The sequence below is a fragment of the Protopterus annectens genome, chromosome 5.part1 (genome assembly GCF_019279795.1).
Source record: "Protopterus annectens isolate FY-2018-M chromosome 5.part1, PAN1.0, whole genome shotgun sequence".
NCBI lineage: Eukaryota > Metazoa > Chordata > Ceratodontiformes > Protopteridae > Protopterus > Protopterus annectens.
Window position 1 is genome coordinate 639549425 of NC_056736.1, and position 19216 is coordinate 639568640.

Sequence of the window (19216 nt, forward strand, 5' to 3'; positions counted from 1 at the left end):
GGGCAATGGTAGTTCTGGCAAGAGGAGTAAGGAAAGGTTTAATTCTGTAGAGGGATCCCAGTTTTTTGTTGACTAGTTTTATAGTGTTGTTAATGTGAGTATCAAAGTTTAGGTTATTGTCTATCTCAACTCCATGGAGTCTGGTTGTTGGATCAGGTGATATAATCATGCAGTTGTTTGATTTTACTGCAAAGTGTAGAGGAGTGGATTTTTGGGTGGGAGAGAACAGTGAGAGTTTTGTTTTTTTGGGGTTCAGGATTAGGCATAGTTTTAAGAACCATGTCTCAGTCTGGAATACCTGCTGGGTGAGGGTGAACAGTTCAGAGGAAGATGAGGCTGAGCAAATTAAGGTAGAATCATCTGCATATTGCATGCAGGTGGCTTGGGGAATATTAGTATGAAGGTCATTAATGAAGATAGAAAAAAGGAGAGGGCCCAGGATAGAGCCTTGAGGGACACCAAGGGTAATAGGGAGGTGGTTGGATAAGTTATTGTGCTAACGCACTGCCTGTTGCCTGTTGTGAAGATAGGATTGGAACCATTTTACTGACTTGTGTGTAGTGCAAGGGATTTTAGTAAATGTATCAATAGTTGGTGTATTATTGCAGATATGGTGGGGGGAGAAAGAGATGTCAATTAACAACTTGTATATCCTTGTAGTACTCACAACTTTAATGATCATTGCTCTAATCATTACTCTACAGGTATTATTACAATACCATATGGCCTTGGTTTGGGCAGTGGTATGTTTGTACACAGTGTATACTTCAACTGTCTTATAGCTAAATTCTCCTTCTACTTACCTGGTAGACCTGTGGAGGGAATGCTTGTTAACACTACCTGACTGTTTCTACACATATTCCCAGATTCCTAGTTAAAATTATGCACATACCTCTCAATCTCTTCATGCACAACATCTGGACAAAGCTTGACAACATGGGGGTACAAATAGGGACATATTTTGAATAGTGCTCTTATAAGCTTATAAACTTAGAGAGTTGCTAGAGTAACAGGATTTGTTTTAATATACATTTTCTGAAGGATTAGATGACTGAGACTCAAATGCATGTCATTATTTAGTGACTACAATTCTGAGATCATCCCAGTGATTTGCCAGGGAGAAAGGGGAACAGGTCAAAAATATGAGCCAATTATCTGGACATTCTGCAAAAATCTGTACAGTTGAGAGGTATGATTATGCATGCAGCTTGCTACCACTCCCAGGATTCGAACCATGGCTGTGTGTGCTAAAAAAACAACTTTTGTTTCATCAGAGTGCACTATTTAGAAACTGCTTTCTGTGCCTTCAGTGTTTTCTAAGTCTCTCTTGGTTGTACAATCAGACGTTGTACTTACAACAGTCTTAGTCAGACATTCCTAAACATATTTTTTATGTAGCACGTTGTGGGTAACAGTGGTTAACACAACATTGCTATTCAGAGAATGCAACACTAAATGCTATACAATACCAGAGTAAACACAACCAGTCCAAGATTTAGAACGTTATTGCCAGGCAGTTATGGTTTTATTTAAATATCACCTATATGGGACTATTACTGTCATATTGTCTGGTTTATTCAGTACAACCCATACACAGTTTTTATACTGCCAGGTGACTTTCTACTACTTTATATTTATTTGGTATGACTACTACAAGCAGGATTGTTACTCACCAGCCTCGCCACGCAGCCTTTGCAACCTACTGGCATGGGCTTCCTGATTCACAGCCCACTCAGCTGCAGCTGTAAAGGGAATAGAGAAATATTTAGGCATACCTATATATCACATACACAGGCTGGACGTTGGTAAACAGTTATTGATATGAATACTTACTGCTGGGACATCACCCCTCTGCCTTGTTTCTTGGACCCACTCATCCAAGACCTCCTTCTTCCTCTGCTTCAAGTCGGCATAGTGGTACCTGACCTGCTCACCAGTCCGAGGGATACCAGTGGCACTGGTGAGATCACAGGCGAGACAGTTCCAGGCATCTGCTATATATTGGGAGCCCTGGTACTGGACCTGTAGCAGTCTCTCATCATGGTTATTTACCAGGAGTCCTACCATGACCTTGGACTCCTGTATGCCCCAGCACTGCGCCCAGAAGCACATGCCCTCACTGACACCTGCCATACTGCCTACAGTGGGAAGCTGCAACCAGTTATGAGCTGTATTCCTGCCTGCAGGGTTTAAATACGGCCAATTTCCTTCCCTTTGCTATGATTGGACAGTTTTGAATATGCTGAGCTAAGCTATGGGCAAACCTGCTTAGCTAAGGTTGGCATTGCTTAAAGGGGCAGGTTCAGCACTGCTTACCAATAGGCAAATCCCCTTTGCTGGGCTACTCATTGCTTAGCAGTCATATTTACACAATGCTTACACCTGGTAAGCAGAGCTGTGCAATGCTTAGCATTGATTATTTTTTATTTTATAGACTATCTGCTGTATGGGATTGATTCATCATTCATTACATATTATAAATTTGTTTACTGTCCCTGACATCCCACAATGTGCGTTCATTACATTTATTCATGTGTGACTATACTGTATGGGGCACTTGTGTTTATATGGAGGTTTCACAATGTTGTTAAACTGACACCTCTCATCTGGACCTACTACAGTACTCTGGTTAACAAATATATGTTATTTAGTAGCTAATTATAAAAACAATGTTTATGTACTGCTTTCACATGTAAAATGCAAAGTGGTTACAATGGGGATTGAACCAGGAATGGCTGCTTGCAAAGCATACACTCTAACCACTACACTACTGCAGTACTACTTATGTTGGATGTCTCTTGCTATTTAACTTCTTGTGCTGTTTAAATTGGACTAAGTATAGCTAAGCAACAGGCACACCCAAGCAGCTACACTTAAACTTTATTGCATGTATAAAAAAATGCATTTGTTGTGTTTTTTTATTTGTACCCTTCAGAATATCCATGCTAATGCTGAACCTGTTATTCTACCAACTTTCTGCTTTGTAGGATGATTGTCCCTTATGGCTTTGTCCACATGCCTTACTCTGACGGGTTGGGAAGTGTGTGCTATGTGGTTATGCTACATCTGTTATTCTATCAACTTTTGCCTTGGTAGGAATGATTGTCCCTTATGGCTTTGACCAGATTTCTTACTCTGATGGGTTGGGGGTGTTAAGAGTGTTCTTGCTCATTTTAAATTGCCTAACGGCAATTCTGGTGTGCAGATGGCATGTTTATTGTGAGAGCACTGCTCTCAGACACACCCCCTGCACTCGTACAGAAAACCATGTCCGTTTTGCAGCACGGCAGCACACCTTCATGAATATGCATGGCGCACTGCCGTGCTGCATGGGAACGGTCCCTTCCATGCAGGAATAAGTTATTCCTGCACGGAAGTTTACTGAATCCCAGGGAATGTGTAACTAATGAAAATGTATTACTAATGTATACTGTTGGTTAGTACATCTCCAGATTTTAATAATAATTTAGAATCTGCACTATTTGCATCAACTGAGTATATAAGCAGTAAACCAAATAGTCCAGTGTTCCAAAATAACACATTACCTTTGAGTTTCATACATTGGTTAAGGGTCATTCTTAGGAAGTTATAGGTTCATAGGTGATTATAGTTTCATAGGTGATTACTAGGCTAATGGCACAAGAGCCTTTAAAAGCCTAACCAATAATACCCAGGATGTGACAATATTATATCTTAATTCCCCAGATACGGGATGTGGTAGTATCAGGGTAGGGTCTATATTATATTAGCGAATGCACTAAATTGTGAATGATAATCGACCCACAATACCCGAAAATCCAAAATGCTGAATATACAGATCAGCTGTGCCCCCCACACCGCCCTACTTAAATATACCAACTCTGAGATCACACCAGAGTAGAGGAAATGGCAAAATCCCAAAAATGGCACAGTGATATTTTTCCCTAGGAAAAAATGATTGTTCCTTGCTTTAGGCATTTTGCCATTTCGCGTAATCACACTCGACGAAACAGCGTTCACAAATTTAAGCGTTTGCTTAAATAATAGGAGCCCTCAGGGTAGTCGGTCTTTGTGTATTAGAGCACTATCATTTTACAGACTTCCCCTGTCCAAAAGGGACATGGGCAGTAAGCCGGGAGTGAATTTACAGTTCCCATCCATTTATTCAAATTCTTTTTTAACAGAGTGAGGGATGGGGTTTGTTTTATGAAGATGGGAAGTTTATTCCATACACAAGGTAGCCTTTGGGATACAAGTCTGTCTCTCTGGCACGTTCTGTTACAGTAAAAGCAGCAGACCCAAAGGATAGAGCAGCAAAACACAAACCAATAAAAATAAATCAACCACACTGGCTGAACAATAAAGGAAAGGAGAAAGACACCGATATTAGCAAATAACACAATTAATTATCACTTTTGTCTCCAAGAGTCTTCCTCAGAATGAATTAACAGCACAATTACAACACATTATATATCAACCCCTTGAATTAATCAATAATTCAATTAAATAACAATTAAAAAACAATTACGTTATTTAAAGACACATAAAAACAAAGATCTACAAAAATATATTGTAAAATAAATTTAAAAATTTTTAACCTATTTTTTTAAGAAACACTTTATATTAATGGAATCATTCATACCGGGCTGCTTATCAGCCACTAACCTTATCTGCCACATAGTTTCTTTTTGTTCAACACTGTCTTTAAAAGAACCACCCCTAATATTTTCAGCTACCTGTTCCAAAACAGAAAACAAGAATGTTTTATATCCCAAGCATTTCAAAGAATGTTTAAATAGTGCATTATTACTATTTTTGTTTTAATAGAGTAATAGTTCTCTTTGATTCTTGTACTCAAACTTCTTGTTGTCATACCTATATAAAACTCATTACAAAAAGAACAAACAGCAATATATACTATTCCCCGAGTATTACAGTTATAAACCCTATCAATGGAAATGGTCTGATTTAAATGTGGCAGCTCAGCGTAGGGTCCTTCCAAAATAAACCTACAAGAACTACAAAAAACACATTTATACATTCCTTTATTATGTCATCCATTAGTAATATTACCTTTATTAAAGAATCAAACTGCAAGCATTTTTTTAAACAATAAGTATTTTTATATATAAATTTAGGTTTATCCCGAATGACTTTAATCAACTCTGAATTCCCTTTTAAGATATTCTAGTTCCTACTTATAATGGAACTAATATTATTTCTATCTATAGATATGTCTAAAATGCAAGAAATACCATAATTTTTCTTATTAATGTTAAGGTCATTGTGTATTTCATCAAGAGGAGTTTGGTCCTTGGAGGTAAACCCATACAATAAACTTGGTGGAAAATCAGAGAATCTTCATCCTCTGATTTCTTCGACTAATTTGTCTAATAGTTCAAAATGATAACCTCTCTCCAAAAACAGCCCCTGAATAAATGTAATTTCCTGTTCAAAATCAGTATCGTTTGATGTCATTTGATGAATTGTCCCTTAGGAATATTATTTTTCATAAAAACAGGATGATTGCTTAAATAATGTAAATATCCATTAACAAAGGTTTCTTTTCTATAAACACTACTATTAAATTTAAAGTCTTGGTTGCCCAAAGCAATGGTAACATCTAAAAAATTAACTGATAATCCAACACTTCCTAAGGTGACTTACAAAAATTCAGATGACTTGTTAATACTGTCACAAAAAGTTGTAACTTGATCTATACCATCCTCTAAAATAAAAAAACAGGTAAAAGACAAACCTAACATAAAAAATAACTTTATATTGAGTCAAAATAGGTTTCAAAACACTTTGTTCCAACCAAGCACAATATTGGCATAGGCAGGTGCCGCTGCTGACCCCATTGCTACCCCTCTCAATTGTTTATAATTTTTTTTATTAAACAAAAAGTAATTATTATTAAGCAAAAGTTCCAAACGCATACACAAAACAAAAATATCATCATTCGAAACATGTACAACAGATACTAAAAAATGTTTAATAAAATCAATACCTTCATCATGCGGTATATTTGTAAAAAGCGACTGAATATCAATTGTAAACATCAGATTTTTACTAGGATCAAAAGAATAACTAACCCTGAATTCTCTAAATTTATCAAGGAAATGCCAAGAATCCTTGATAAAAAATTCCATTTTATGCACCAAAGGATTCAACATATAATCAATTACCAAAGAAATACCTTCTGTCACAGAATGAGGGGAAGAAACAATGGGCCTAAAAGGGGAGTTATATAAATCTTTGTGAATTTTGGGGATCCCAAAAAGGATCCCCAAACAAGGATGTTCTATCAACATAAATTTGTTCATGTCTGAAGTGATATACCTGTCCATAAAAAGCTCATATAACTGAATGCATATTGACTGATAAGCTTTATGAACATAATTAAAATCTATTAATAAATATTCAGACTTACTGTCTAACATTTTCTCCATGGCTTGAACATATTTATCTTGTTCTACAATAACCAACCCCCCCCCACCCTTATCGGGCTTCATGAAACTGAGATGATTAAGGTTCTGTAATTCTTTCAAAGCCAATCTTTGGGTCTTGGTAAGGTTAAAATAGGTAGCATGAGGTTTGGATGTACCCAATGTCCTAATCTCCTCTTCAAAACAATTTACAAACACATGAACAGTGTTAGATAATGGAGGAGAAATAATGCTAGGTTTGCAAAAAATATGCCTATCAATCTCAACATTAGAAAAAACAACTTAGATTCAATTTCCAACAAAACATCTTTAAATCTAATAGAGTACGTCCCAAATCCATCCTTTTGGCAGGCACAAAGTTGAGCCCCAAACTTAATATAAACACGTGATTACTGTTAAACAAACAGTCAGATAAATTACAAATGTTAACACCATTGTGAACACTTTTAAGATTTACAGTCAGCTGTTGAATTTCTTTTTGTTTCTCACAGTTGGTTTGCGCATTGAGACTTTGCACGTCTCGGTCTGTATATTCAACTGTCCCTTCTCTAAAGGGACTTTTCCTTCGAAGGTAGAACTGGACCCAGGAGCAACATGAGTAGCCGAAACGTTAACTTTGTCTTCAACTGTTTCAGCTATCTCATGCATGGCAGAAACACTGTCAATTAATAGGACGCCATCCTGATTTTCATCATGGTACTCGGGATTACCAAAGTTAATGGAAGTTGCACAACTTACTTCATCCCTTAAAAAGTCACGGTTAGATACAGAAAGCCTCTGATGGAAAATACAGTTGTCATGATGACCACTAGTTTAGCACAAGGTTTAAAGGGATACTGTGCATTTTTTACCTCAGAAAAATGTGTAAAAGCTATATTGGCACTATAAGCATCAATGTCTCTGCAGTTTTTTCAATTTTCTTTGAACCAGTCCATTTTCGAAATCCTCTATGCTAGTTAGCATGACGGAATAGTCTTTCTTAAGTGCTGGCATTTTTAAGAGTAACTTTTGAAAAGAGGATTCCGTCTTAACAACCGCGTTTCTAATTTCAGAGATCTGTTGTCTGTTACGGACAAATAATGGTAAAAAGTCTAGTCCAGCTTTAGAAAAAAATGAAGTTAACTCAGAAAAAAATGGATCAGTGGGTAAAACCCCATTAGGGCATTTAAAAAAGCAAGCTCTTAGGTACTACGGCCACCTGTATACACTTATCAAAATATTTTGTTTCAACAGCAAGGGCCCTGTATTTCTTCAAAGATTTTTCTGATAAAGTCAAAAGATGTTTGGCTTCTTTTTCAACTTCCATATCTCTCCCAATTTTAGGAAATGGAGCTAAAACAAACTCATGGCCATCAAAAGGATCAAACTCACTATTTAACACTGCTTTAATATCACATAAGGAATAACCTCCAATTTCAGGGCGGTTAGTATGGGATACATTTTCAGTGACAGTATCCACACTATCATCTTCCAAACTCACGGAAGAAACTCTAGTTAGAACAGTTTTAGTGTAATTAACAGCAATTAAAGTTTTCAAAGTCTTTTGCATGTCCTTCATTGAATGTACAAGCAAAGAAACCAAATTATGATCACTTGTATCAGACGTACCAGGCGTAGGATGAACAGATACCTCTATTAATGAATCCTCGTTCAAACCAGCCATCCACAGGAAAGATAAAAACCAATAAAAGCAACAGTCCCAAAGGATGGAGAAGCAAAACACACACCAATAAATATAAATCTACCACACTGGCTGAACAATAAAGGAAAGGAGGAAGACATCGGTATTAGCGAACAACACAATTTATTATCGCTTTCATCTCCAACAGACTTCCTCAAAATGAATTAACAGCACAATTACAACACATTATATATCAACCCCTTGAATTAATCAATAATTCAATTAAATAATTAAAAAACAATTATGTTATTTAAAGACACATAAAACCAAAGATCTACAAAACATATATTGTTTTTGGAGAGAGGTTATCATTTTGAACTATTAGACAAATTAGCCAAAGAAATCAGAGGACAAAGATTATCTGATTTTCCACCTTTTTATTGTTATGGGTTTACCTCCAAGGACCAAACTCCTCTTGATGAAATACGCAATGACCTTAACATTAATAAGAAAAAAATATGGTATTTCTTGCATTTTAGACATGTCTATAAATAGAAATAATATTAGTTCCATTATAAGTAGGAACTGGAATATCTTAAAAGAGAATTTGGAGTTGATTAACGTCATTGGGGATAGACCTAAATTTATATATAAAAATACTTATTGTTTAAAAAAATGCTTGCAGTTTGATTCTTTTATTAAAGGTAGTATTACTACTGGACAACATAATAAAGGAATGTATAAATGTGTTTTTTGTAGTTCTTGTAGGTTTATTTTGGAAGGACCCTATGTTGAGCTGCCACATTTGAATCAGAGCATTTCCATTGATGGGATTTATAACTGTAATACTCGGGGAGTAGTATATTATTGCTGTTTGTTCTTTTTGCAATGAGTTTTATATAGGTATGACAGCAAGAAGTTTGAGTACAAGAATCAAAGAGCACTATTACTGTATTAAAACAAAAAATAGTAATAATGCACTATTTAAACATTCTTTGAAATGCTTGGGATATAAAACATTCTTGTTTTCTGTTTTGGAACAGGTAGCTGAAAATATTAGGGGTGGTCCTTTTAAAGACAGTGTTGAACAAAAATAAACTATGTGGCAGCTACGGTTAGGGGCTGATAAGCAGCTCAGTATGAATCATTCCATTAATATAAACTGTTTCTTAAAAAAAATAGAAGGTTAAACATTTTAAAATGAATTTTAAAATGTATTTTTGTAGATCTTTGTTTTTATGTGTCTTTAAATAACATAATGTTTTAAATTATTTAATTGAATTATTGATTAATTGAAGGTGTTGATATATAATGTGTTGTAACTGGGCTGTTAATTCATTCTGAGGAAGTCTCTTGGAGATGAAAGCAATAATAAATTGTATTGTTCACTTCCTCCTTTCCTTTATTGTTCAGCCAGTGTGGTGGATTTATTTTTATAAGTTCTGTTACAGTCACAAACAAGGTTCAGGTCCATGGAACATGTAACCCTTGTATAATTTTTATTGTGAATATGTAACATTTTCATTAGGGTTGGATCAGAGAATGCCTTGTAGGTCAGGCCTAAGTCACCTCTCAATAAATGATATGGGATGTAGTAAAGGGATAGGGTCTTTAGGCTGTCTGCATAAGATGTGTCTTACGCTTTGTATTTTTTTAATGAGAAACCTTTGGGGATGCTCCAATTGGTGTAAGTGCCTGGTTAGGTACATGCAGAAAGGAGCATTGTACTCGACTATAAGCCTTATGAAGGCCAAGTACAATGTCACTATGACTTCCTTATGTCTTGATGTCATGCCTTTACTAATAAGTTGAGCCACACAGAAGGCTTTTCTCACTACCATAACTACCTGGTGGTCAAAGTTTAGGTTACTATCTACCTGCTCCTAGGTCCTTCATAGGTTTTTTTAAAGCTATTATTTTTAGACGACAGCTCTCAACTGTCCTGATTTTTGCAGAATGTCTAGATTTCTGACTCAAATTTTTGGTCTGTTTCTCAAAAAATTGTAGTTTTCTTGCAAATCACTGGCAAATTATTGAGGACTGAAGTCAGAAAACTACGGCAAACATTTGATTTTCATGATTTTCAGATTTCATATCCTTCAGAAAATCCATGCTAATGCAAAACCTGTTATTCTATCAACTTTCTAAGTTTGTAAGAGAAATATTTAAAAAGTGTCCCTATTTTTGAGACTTTGCCGCACCACTATTTGTGTCTTTGTCCAGATTTCTTGCTCTAAGATGTTGAGAGATATGCTTCAGACAACTTACAGAAATAGGATATTGTTAATATCACAAGATTGTTTTTCACTAGTCAAAATGTAGCATTCTAACATTTCATTTCACAGCTAACCCTGTGCAAAAACAGATACATTAATACCTTGTAAAAACTGATAGGTCCTTCACAGTCACAACATACACCCATACTTGTATGTAACAGTGTATTCATAATAATTGTGTATTGTAACAAGACACATAGGACAATCTTCTGACATTCTGTCTTAACAATGGTTATAATAACACTTAGGCACCCATGCAGTATGTATATACTATACTAACCAGAAGACATTCAGAAAAAAATCTGTGGTACTTCAGGAGGGACACACATGTCTTGTTTAAACATGAAAACTGTGTACTTATACTTGAGTAATGGAATAGCACTAAACACACTAACTGCTATAAATTAACGCACTCAACAAATACAATATGAACAGCGCATAATGGTAAAATGAATATGCGAAGAAATAGATATGATACTGTTAATAATTGTCTGATGATGTCTACTATTTCAACCTGTAATGTAACAGCAATGTTTTGACCCCTACTTTGCACCTTTCAGTGGTATCCTCATGCAGAGTTTATTTTGTGGTCTTTGAGTTTGAAGTTTTCCATGGGCAGACGGCAGATTATTTTAAACTCAACAGACAGCTTGCTGCTTTTTGAACAAACTGCACACGCACATACCCTTCTCTCCTGCACAAATGGGAAATGAGATACCCTTCTTTGGTGAAACAAGAATTAAACAGAGCAACATGCAGGCTTCCATTGTTTTATTTGAAGTGAAGCACATCTTTCATTATATTAAAATTGTCTGTACAGAAAGCAGTAAAACATAAATCATACAAACTCCCATTCTTTAGAAGACATTTAATACATAAGCCAGCACATAATGAACTACACATTAACCGACCTCATACATAGTGCTTACAGTGTCCATAGGACACAAAAGAAATCAGTGCAGATACAGTATTACCTGATTTAGTTTCTGAAAAATGACAAAAAGTACCTTTTTTTGCTGTTATTGATGCATGCTGAATATATCAACGATGCAAACTCTTAACAGACTTGTATTACATAATGAAAGTCTGGTAGCTGTTCTGAGGTGACACTGTGCACCAATGTCTCATCATGATAAGGTGCAACAAAATAATAAACAAAAACAAAAAGACAGTGTACTCAGAATAAATACAATAACTGCCACTGCATGAGATTAGACTATGGAATCCCTGAAATATTATTTTGCACTTTAGAACATCCACACCAGCAACCACTTACCTAAACATCTTTCTGTATGCATTGGCCTACAAACCACACAATGACTTCTGTACTGTAGCCTTAGCATACATCCTAATGGACAACATGCTTTCATTAGGAAGGTGCCAGAAAGAAGATGTACAATTAACTGACAGTATATATATATTGGTGGATGACTTCCATTCCAATTTTTGAGTTCTAAAAACTGTGCACCAATATGCTAAAATTACATTGCTGTGAATACGTGAAAAACCTCAATGCCATTTGTACATTTTAGCATTATGTAACTGAAGTAAGATTTCATATGTGAAGATTTAATAGTGAACAAAGAAACAAAGCATGAAGGCTGCTAAATGCGTATTATAATAATCATGCTATCAAAATATCATTTCCTTCAATGCTCTAAGGGTCTAGTTCTAAGAACATGTTCCACTAAATGCTGGGACAGACAGTCTGATGTCCATGTAACTTAATAATTTTGCTATGCATTTCAAAGCTTGCTTCTCTTTTTACATTTATGTGTTGTCTGAGCAGCTTGGCTGTAGCCCTTGGGGGGTTATTTATTTATTTTTTATTTTTTTGCAAAACACTAAAAATACAATCAAAAAACTTCTGTTCTTATGAAAGGGGTTCCCTCATTCCCAGCTACTCAGTTATATATCAGTTTTAAAGAATAATGACAGATCTTTTCTTACCGAGTTCTAGAATCTAGCATCTTTTTGATATAACTTGCTATAATATTTTGTAGCAGTAATCTCACACAAAGACAAGTGAGTATATTTTCTGTGCTAAGAAGCTTCTTCCTTTTATTTAATGTTTATCACCACAGAGAAAAAGGTGAGAAGTGTCTGTCGCTATTCCACAGCCAGCATTGATATAGGCTCCCTATTGAAATGTAAAGACTTGAAATACAGAGTTCTGACAAGTTGGAAACAACCCAAAAGGACCAAAAATGCAGGAGAATGGTGAATATTGAACATTGCTCTCTTCTTTAACCCCCGATGTTAACAGGCAAGTCCCCCCCCATTTATATATACCAACTCCAAAATCACTGTACCTTTGACAAAAGGGAATATTCTGAAAAATAGTAATCTCGGACTCAGTACTGTAAGTCCAGATTTTTGGCCACTTAATGACCACTTTCCAGGACTCAGCATTCCGAGTCACGAAATTTCAAGTGGTTACCATAGATGTAACCATACGACATTTCAGATGCGTCCACATTTACCTCTGCTATGCCATAGACTTCTAAACAAATTCGTATTTCCTAAATGTTCTAAATCTACTGTAAGCCTAAACGGTAGTAACATCACAACATCCATTTACTCTGTGCATGCTGATTTACATGGACTTTAAGATATTTAAATACCTATGGACTTTGGGAACAGGCCAGTTAGACTATAGTAAAATATAAAAAGCACCATGTATTAAATTACACTATGCACAGTATATCTGTAGCAAGCTATAGTCTGTCTTCAGTATAAAGCATATGATTTCGAAAGCATATAATTGTAATTTAGAAAAACAAACTGACGATAGAGCTTTTAGGATAGTTTACTAAAAAGCAGTTGCCCTTCTATCAGTTGTCCAGGCAACCTGAATTAACATCCTTAACAACAAGATCAGTAACATTCTCTTACATCTGTGAGTTTGAAACAATTGTGAAAGAAAATGGTATCTTGCCAATATTGCAAAACCCACTTCCTCCTACAGCACTTCATGAAGTTGAACATTCCAGTGATTCATTTCAAAGAAAAATAATTGCCTCAGAGGAATTGAGGTTTAAAGCTGCCTGAGTGTGTATCTGTAATGCTTTGCTCCTTCTGCAGTAGGCTGAAAGGCGCTTGGTTCTAAGTATTCAGCATCGTGGGTAAACGTTTCTCGGAGTACAGAGTTGATGTATCTTATTTGGATACCTTGATGAGGCACAATTTAGGAAACTGCTTTATATTCAGTTACAGCAGCACTTAATGTTGTCCAGTCATTTGTAAAATCAAAATCAAGAGTTTTCCAGTTGGACACGAAGCCACAAAGTATTTATACCAAATCTAAAATTCAAAAATGGCAACTTGTTTATAAAAGAAAAAAGTTCTTATGACTTTTGGCTTCAGCAACATCAAAGGTCCATACTTCAAACAGACTGGTCACCTTTCATAAGATATTCATGTATAATCCTGAACAAAAACTTAAGTATTAATGGATCTCAGGTGCATACGTTATAGTACACAGCTATAACTTTACTGTATGTAGCATGCTTGTAGCAAATATGGGAACAAAATGTTGCAAATGTTCTCTATTTTGTTCTTATTCTACTGAATCGACACCAGGCAACATTAACTGTGTTGAGAAATTAAATTTTGAAATAAGTTGGTATTTTGTTGTCATTTTTCTTATTATTATCATCTTGGTACACTAGCAGACGTAGAGGGAGAAAGAGGTTCTTTGGAAGCCTGGCCAATGGAAGATGAGGGGGATAGTCTAACAGGGCTTACAGGCTCTCCTGTTTGAAGCCTCCAAAGCAATTCCTCATTCGTCCTGCTTAACCTCTTCTTTTCTTCTGATTCTTTCTCCACATTTTCATGAAGAGCAGCATTTTCCACAGACAGTTGCCTTCAAAAGGAAAACAAGACAGTTACAATACATGGTAAAGTGACAACAAACTGTTAAAAACATGGTTGAGTTTTCGTAGAACACAGCACTCTGTAAGAGTCTTCTGTAATTTTGTTAAATTTACTGCACTTTTACATATGCAAAATATTTTACTTTCTGCTCTTAAAATTTATTCTAAAGCTCTCAAGCCATTTCTAAATGTAGGTCTACTCAAAATCAGGCATTTCACATCAGGAGCAAGAAATCTCCTTTTCTTCAGACATTTTAGGACAGAGAAATACTGGTCCTTGAAAACTATTTAGCCAAGGCACCTAAGAACTTTGCACAATAAATTACAAATTATAGAAACAACTTAAGTCAAAGGACTTTATATGTGAAATTATGGTGAGACAAAACATTTTTCAGTTTGTCATACCACACTATATTACACTTTTTCCGAAATGTTAAAAGAACAGTTCAGAATAAATTGTATTAAGTGCAAAAGTGGCGCACGCTGCATTTGGTGTAATAACTATGTTACTGTAAACTATTAAGGAACTCTGTTTTCTTGGTCCCTGCCTTATACTCCTGAACAGCTATCCCCATATTGTCAGAGGATTCAGGCAATGCAGGCTCCCAGTGGTGGCACTGCTGAAAGACAAGGGTAGTGTCAGGAAGCTGTCAGGCTCAGTGAAGATAGGAACTAGAAATTACTGCTACTTATTGCAAATAAGCAATTTTCATCAAAGACACAGAAACTACACTTTGGGAATAAAACACAAACGTGTCTATGTACCTTTGATAGACAGTTTAACTAGCCAACCAGCACGTTTTTCAGAAGCTAGAGGTAATCAGAGAATACAAATGCAGGCCCAGGGTGAATATCCAAAATACCATACAGACAATGACAAACAGATTAGGACTGAACCCCAGACTCTACAGCTGTGAGGCAGAGATCTTACCTCTAAGCCAATAGATAGCATTCACTTAGATGACTGGTTTAAGAATATGGCTGCCCACATTTGATATATAAGAGAGGGGATTTACATATTAAAGCTTGCAATTCAGAAGTTTTCTGAAGTGAATACTACCGTGAAAAGGCATTTCTATGAAAGGTACTCCAAAGTCTTCAGAATCTGAAAGGTCAAACAGAGGCAAAGGCAAAGGTAAAGTTTGCAATCATTCTGTGGGTCTTAAAAGAAGAACACATTTATGGTAACTTTTAATTGAAGGATTAGCTTCCTCCAGAGCTGTAGCTACCCGAATTGGTATTCTGCCCTGGGCAATCCCCCTGAATGGCCCCCCCACTCAAAATTGAAGATCCCAAAATAAAAATGTTCCCCAAAGTTGAGACAAAAAAGGACCTTCCATTCCTTTGAAATGTATCACGTTCCTTGGTACAGTTCCCTTACTAACACATACAGATTAATTCATTCCTTCATTCATTTAAACCGATGCAAAGTTGCCTGACTGCAGTTGTTTAAATGAATACTGGCACTGCACTGCCATGCGACTAGCATTGCTGATCTCACCCCTAACTGTTACTGTGTGTTAAACAGTGATTAAAAGATTAAAATCAATTCTGCTGTAAATATGCTGAAAGATAAAGCATAGAATAAGAAGTTTGCTTGAATGTAGGTATAGAGCTTAGCAATGTAAAACTGGCATCCATACTATGTGACATAGCTCTGGCTAAAATAAGTGAAAAAAAAAAAAACAAGAAACTTCTGTTAATGGATCAGCAAGGAAGTTTGCCAGATGAATGGACATGCTTTTTATAAAATTAGTATGTGCTCAAAAATGTTCTCACACAGTATCACCGAAAAAGTTGACAGATGAATGGACATGGCTTTTTGTAAAATCCAAAAAATAATTGTAAAAGGCAAATACTGCATGCAGTCTCACATCAGCATATGTGCTTACAAATACATATTAAATGGTTTCACAGAAGGACAACAGGAAAGTCTAAAAACAGACATTACGTGCTTTCCCACAAAAGTTCTGTACAAAAGAGGAAAAACAGGATCTAAAGTGCATGAGAAGAATAGTATAGACTGTGAAAAAATCAATCTAATGTTAGAGTTATTTGCACAAACACACTTGTTCTGAGGTATTGTGTAGGGGAATAATCATCTATACTGATTGTAAAGTAAAACCTTGTACATCTATGCTACAAGATGTCATGGCAGTATGTGTTGTTTGTTATAAATTATTTATTAGTAACTGTGCTTACAGTAACATAGTATTGTGCTGCAAAGTATATTTTCTCTTCAGTGCAGTTTGCAAGGCTCTGTGTTTTATAACCAGATTTTGATTTCAACAGTAAATAGCCAACAAGACTTTGTGTCTTAGTAAGACGTTTGTTTCAGCAGCAAGCACAGCATGTGGCACCTTCAAAATTAATTTTTCACTAACTGCTTGAGTCCAGGGTAGCTGCTTCCTTTTCTCCTGGCAGTCATGAGGACAGATTACCTTCAAAAATATATCTGAAGTACTCTTCTTAGAAGTCATGAAACTGGACGACAGAAAGTGTCTAATCCCTGTGCCACTGTGCATATGAAGAATCTCTTCCACTTTTGAATATACAATTTACTTGTATTAGTTCTCTTGGCCTCATTTAGAATTCCTGACAATGATAAGCACATTTCATTCTCAGGAATCAATAACATATCATTCAAGCTGAAAGGTTGGAAGACTTCAAGCTGGAATGAAAAACATTGCCATAGTGCTGGGAAATTAATGCTTTGTCCATTACAAGATGAAGAGTTAAGTGAATAGTGGATGGGGGTAATGAGTTCCATAACAACCCCCCCCCAAAAAAAAACATGGTTTTGTCCAAGCTGAGATAATTAGAATCACCTTTGCTTTGTCCAGTTTTGTTTTCAGGAGGACTTTCTGAATTAATATAATTGGGGGGAAGGAATACACTATTCTTTTTTTTTAAAAACAAAAAAAAAATGTTAAATTATGACATATGACATAGGCAATCATGCATTTATATAAGTGAAGACAAACCATGTTGACATAATTTTAGTCGCAAACATTATACATTACAAACCATATTGACAATTTTACTTGCAAGCATTATGCATCACATATAATCTATCCAGTCATTGCCAGTCAAATATTACATAGCTCATTCAAATCCTGCCTTCTCTTAAACTTCATTCCTCCTCTGCATGTATTGTTTCCACAGTTCCTATTTTTTCTATGTAATTTGCTCCTACCCTTTTCTAGGGATCCCTATTCCAGTTGTTTATCTCTGTTACTATATTCCCTACTTCTAGTAAAGCTGATTTACACTTTGATTTCCATTTTCTAGTAATTGCTATTTTGGCAGCCATCATAATTAGACTCAGCAAAGCCTTACTATATCTAGGCAATTCCAATTCTGTATCATAGCTCAAAAAATCATTTCCTTAGTTAGAACAGTTTTCTCACACAATATCTCTGACAGAGCAGTCTGCAGGGAATATTTAAAGTCTGCCAACTGATTACACTTCCAGAAAATATGTCCCCAATTACCTCTTTCTTCCCTATCACACCTCCAACATTTGCTGTCTACCTGAGGAAAAATTCTTTGGAGTCTACTTGGGGTATAAAAATACCAAGCAAAGATCCTAAATCTTCTAGCCTTTGTTGCATATTTGGGCGATATACATATATATCACCCCGTTGTTTCTTTTGTGAATTGCTTATCAAATCTCTCTTCCCAATCCTTTCTAACCTCTTCTGATTGATTTTTATAGTTATGTAATATTATGCAATATTTTGAACACTCTACTAATTATTCCTTTTTTAACAGCACCTTCTGTTCTAGATTCTACTAAAAACTCTACCAGTGCTGGTCTTTCATTTAGGATCTCCCTATTTCTTTTTCTTTGCCTATATTCTGATCAGTCCTTGATAGGGAAGGCAATCTCTCCCTGCAGTCCAAATAAATTTTTGGCCTCTCCCCCATTTTATTACCTTTCCCTCTTTAATTATTTGCTCCCAATTTTCTCCAGTAAATTCCACCCCCCTCTTGCCTATTGTCTACATCCCTAATTGCAGTCATCCCTATCGGCAGAATCTCATTTCTCCATTCCTGTGTTGGCTTACTTCTAGAATACTTTCTGTTACTTTATGAATACAATATTCTGCATGGTTATTGTTATTCTCCTTGAGGATCTGCATCCAGAATCCCAGTCTCTCACTGTTTATTGAGCTTCCCCCATTTCATCATCATCCCTTTCCATTTTGAATTACAGATTTCTGCTTGTGCTATGTATAGGAACCTTAACTGCATAGCTCTAAAATACCCCTTCAAATCGAGTAATCCCAAACTGCCTTGTTCATTTGGAAGAATCAACTTATCCCACTTGATTCTTCCTGTCTTCCCCTCCCAGATAAAATATTTCAGCTATTTATTAATTGCTATCCACAACTTCTCCTCTGGATGATAAAAATATGCCTGACCTGTGTATAAAACTAAAGGGACAAAAAACATTTTAACTGCTTACATCTTGCTATCCATATCCATATAACAGCTTCCAACTTCTCATGTTTTTGTATTATCATTTGTTTAGTCTCTCCCCACATATTCTTAGCTGCCACACCAGAATCCTTTTTTAATCCATACTCCTCTAAGTACTTCATTTTATCATGCCCCCATAAATATGGATATTGCTGAACCAATTCCTCTGTGGGCACATACTTAACATCTACTACATTTGTTTTAGCTTCATTAATTTTGTATCCCAAAAAGATATGAAACTGCCTCAACATGTTCCATAACACTGAAATGCCCCTTTCTGGTTTTATCAGGTATAAAATAATATCATTTGCAAATGAAGCCAACTTTTCTTGACTACCATACCAATTATAGCCTTGCATTTCTGAGTCTCTTATTTTCTTTGCCAATGGCACTAAATATAGTGCAAAATAACAAATGGGAAAGAGGACATCCCTGCCTGGTTCCTCTGCTCAAACAGAAATTACATTGCCCTGCTCATAAACTCCCAACTTACTTTGCCAAATGCTTTCTCTGCATCAAGAACCACCAACC

The 19216-nt window shown here is 35.8% G+C and overlaps 1 protein-coding gene across 1 annotated transcript in view; it reads right to left on the minus strand.

The window, feature by feature from the left end:
- Nucleotides 1–11081: 11081 nt before the first annotated feature.
- MTUS2 (microtubule associated scaffold protein 2) overlaps nt 11082–19216 on the minus strand; it is a 3916139-nt gene continuing 3908004 nt past the window's right edge. The window contains exon 17 of the mRNA XM_044073264.1: nt 11082–14190. Within this exon, the coding sequence (XP_043929199.1) occupies nt 13980–14190 (211 nt within the window). The 3' untranslated portion in view covers nt 11082–13979. The remainder of the gene's footprint in view (nt 14191–19216) is intronic.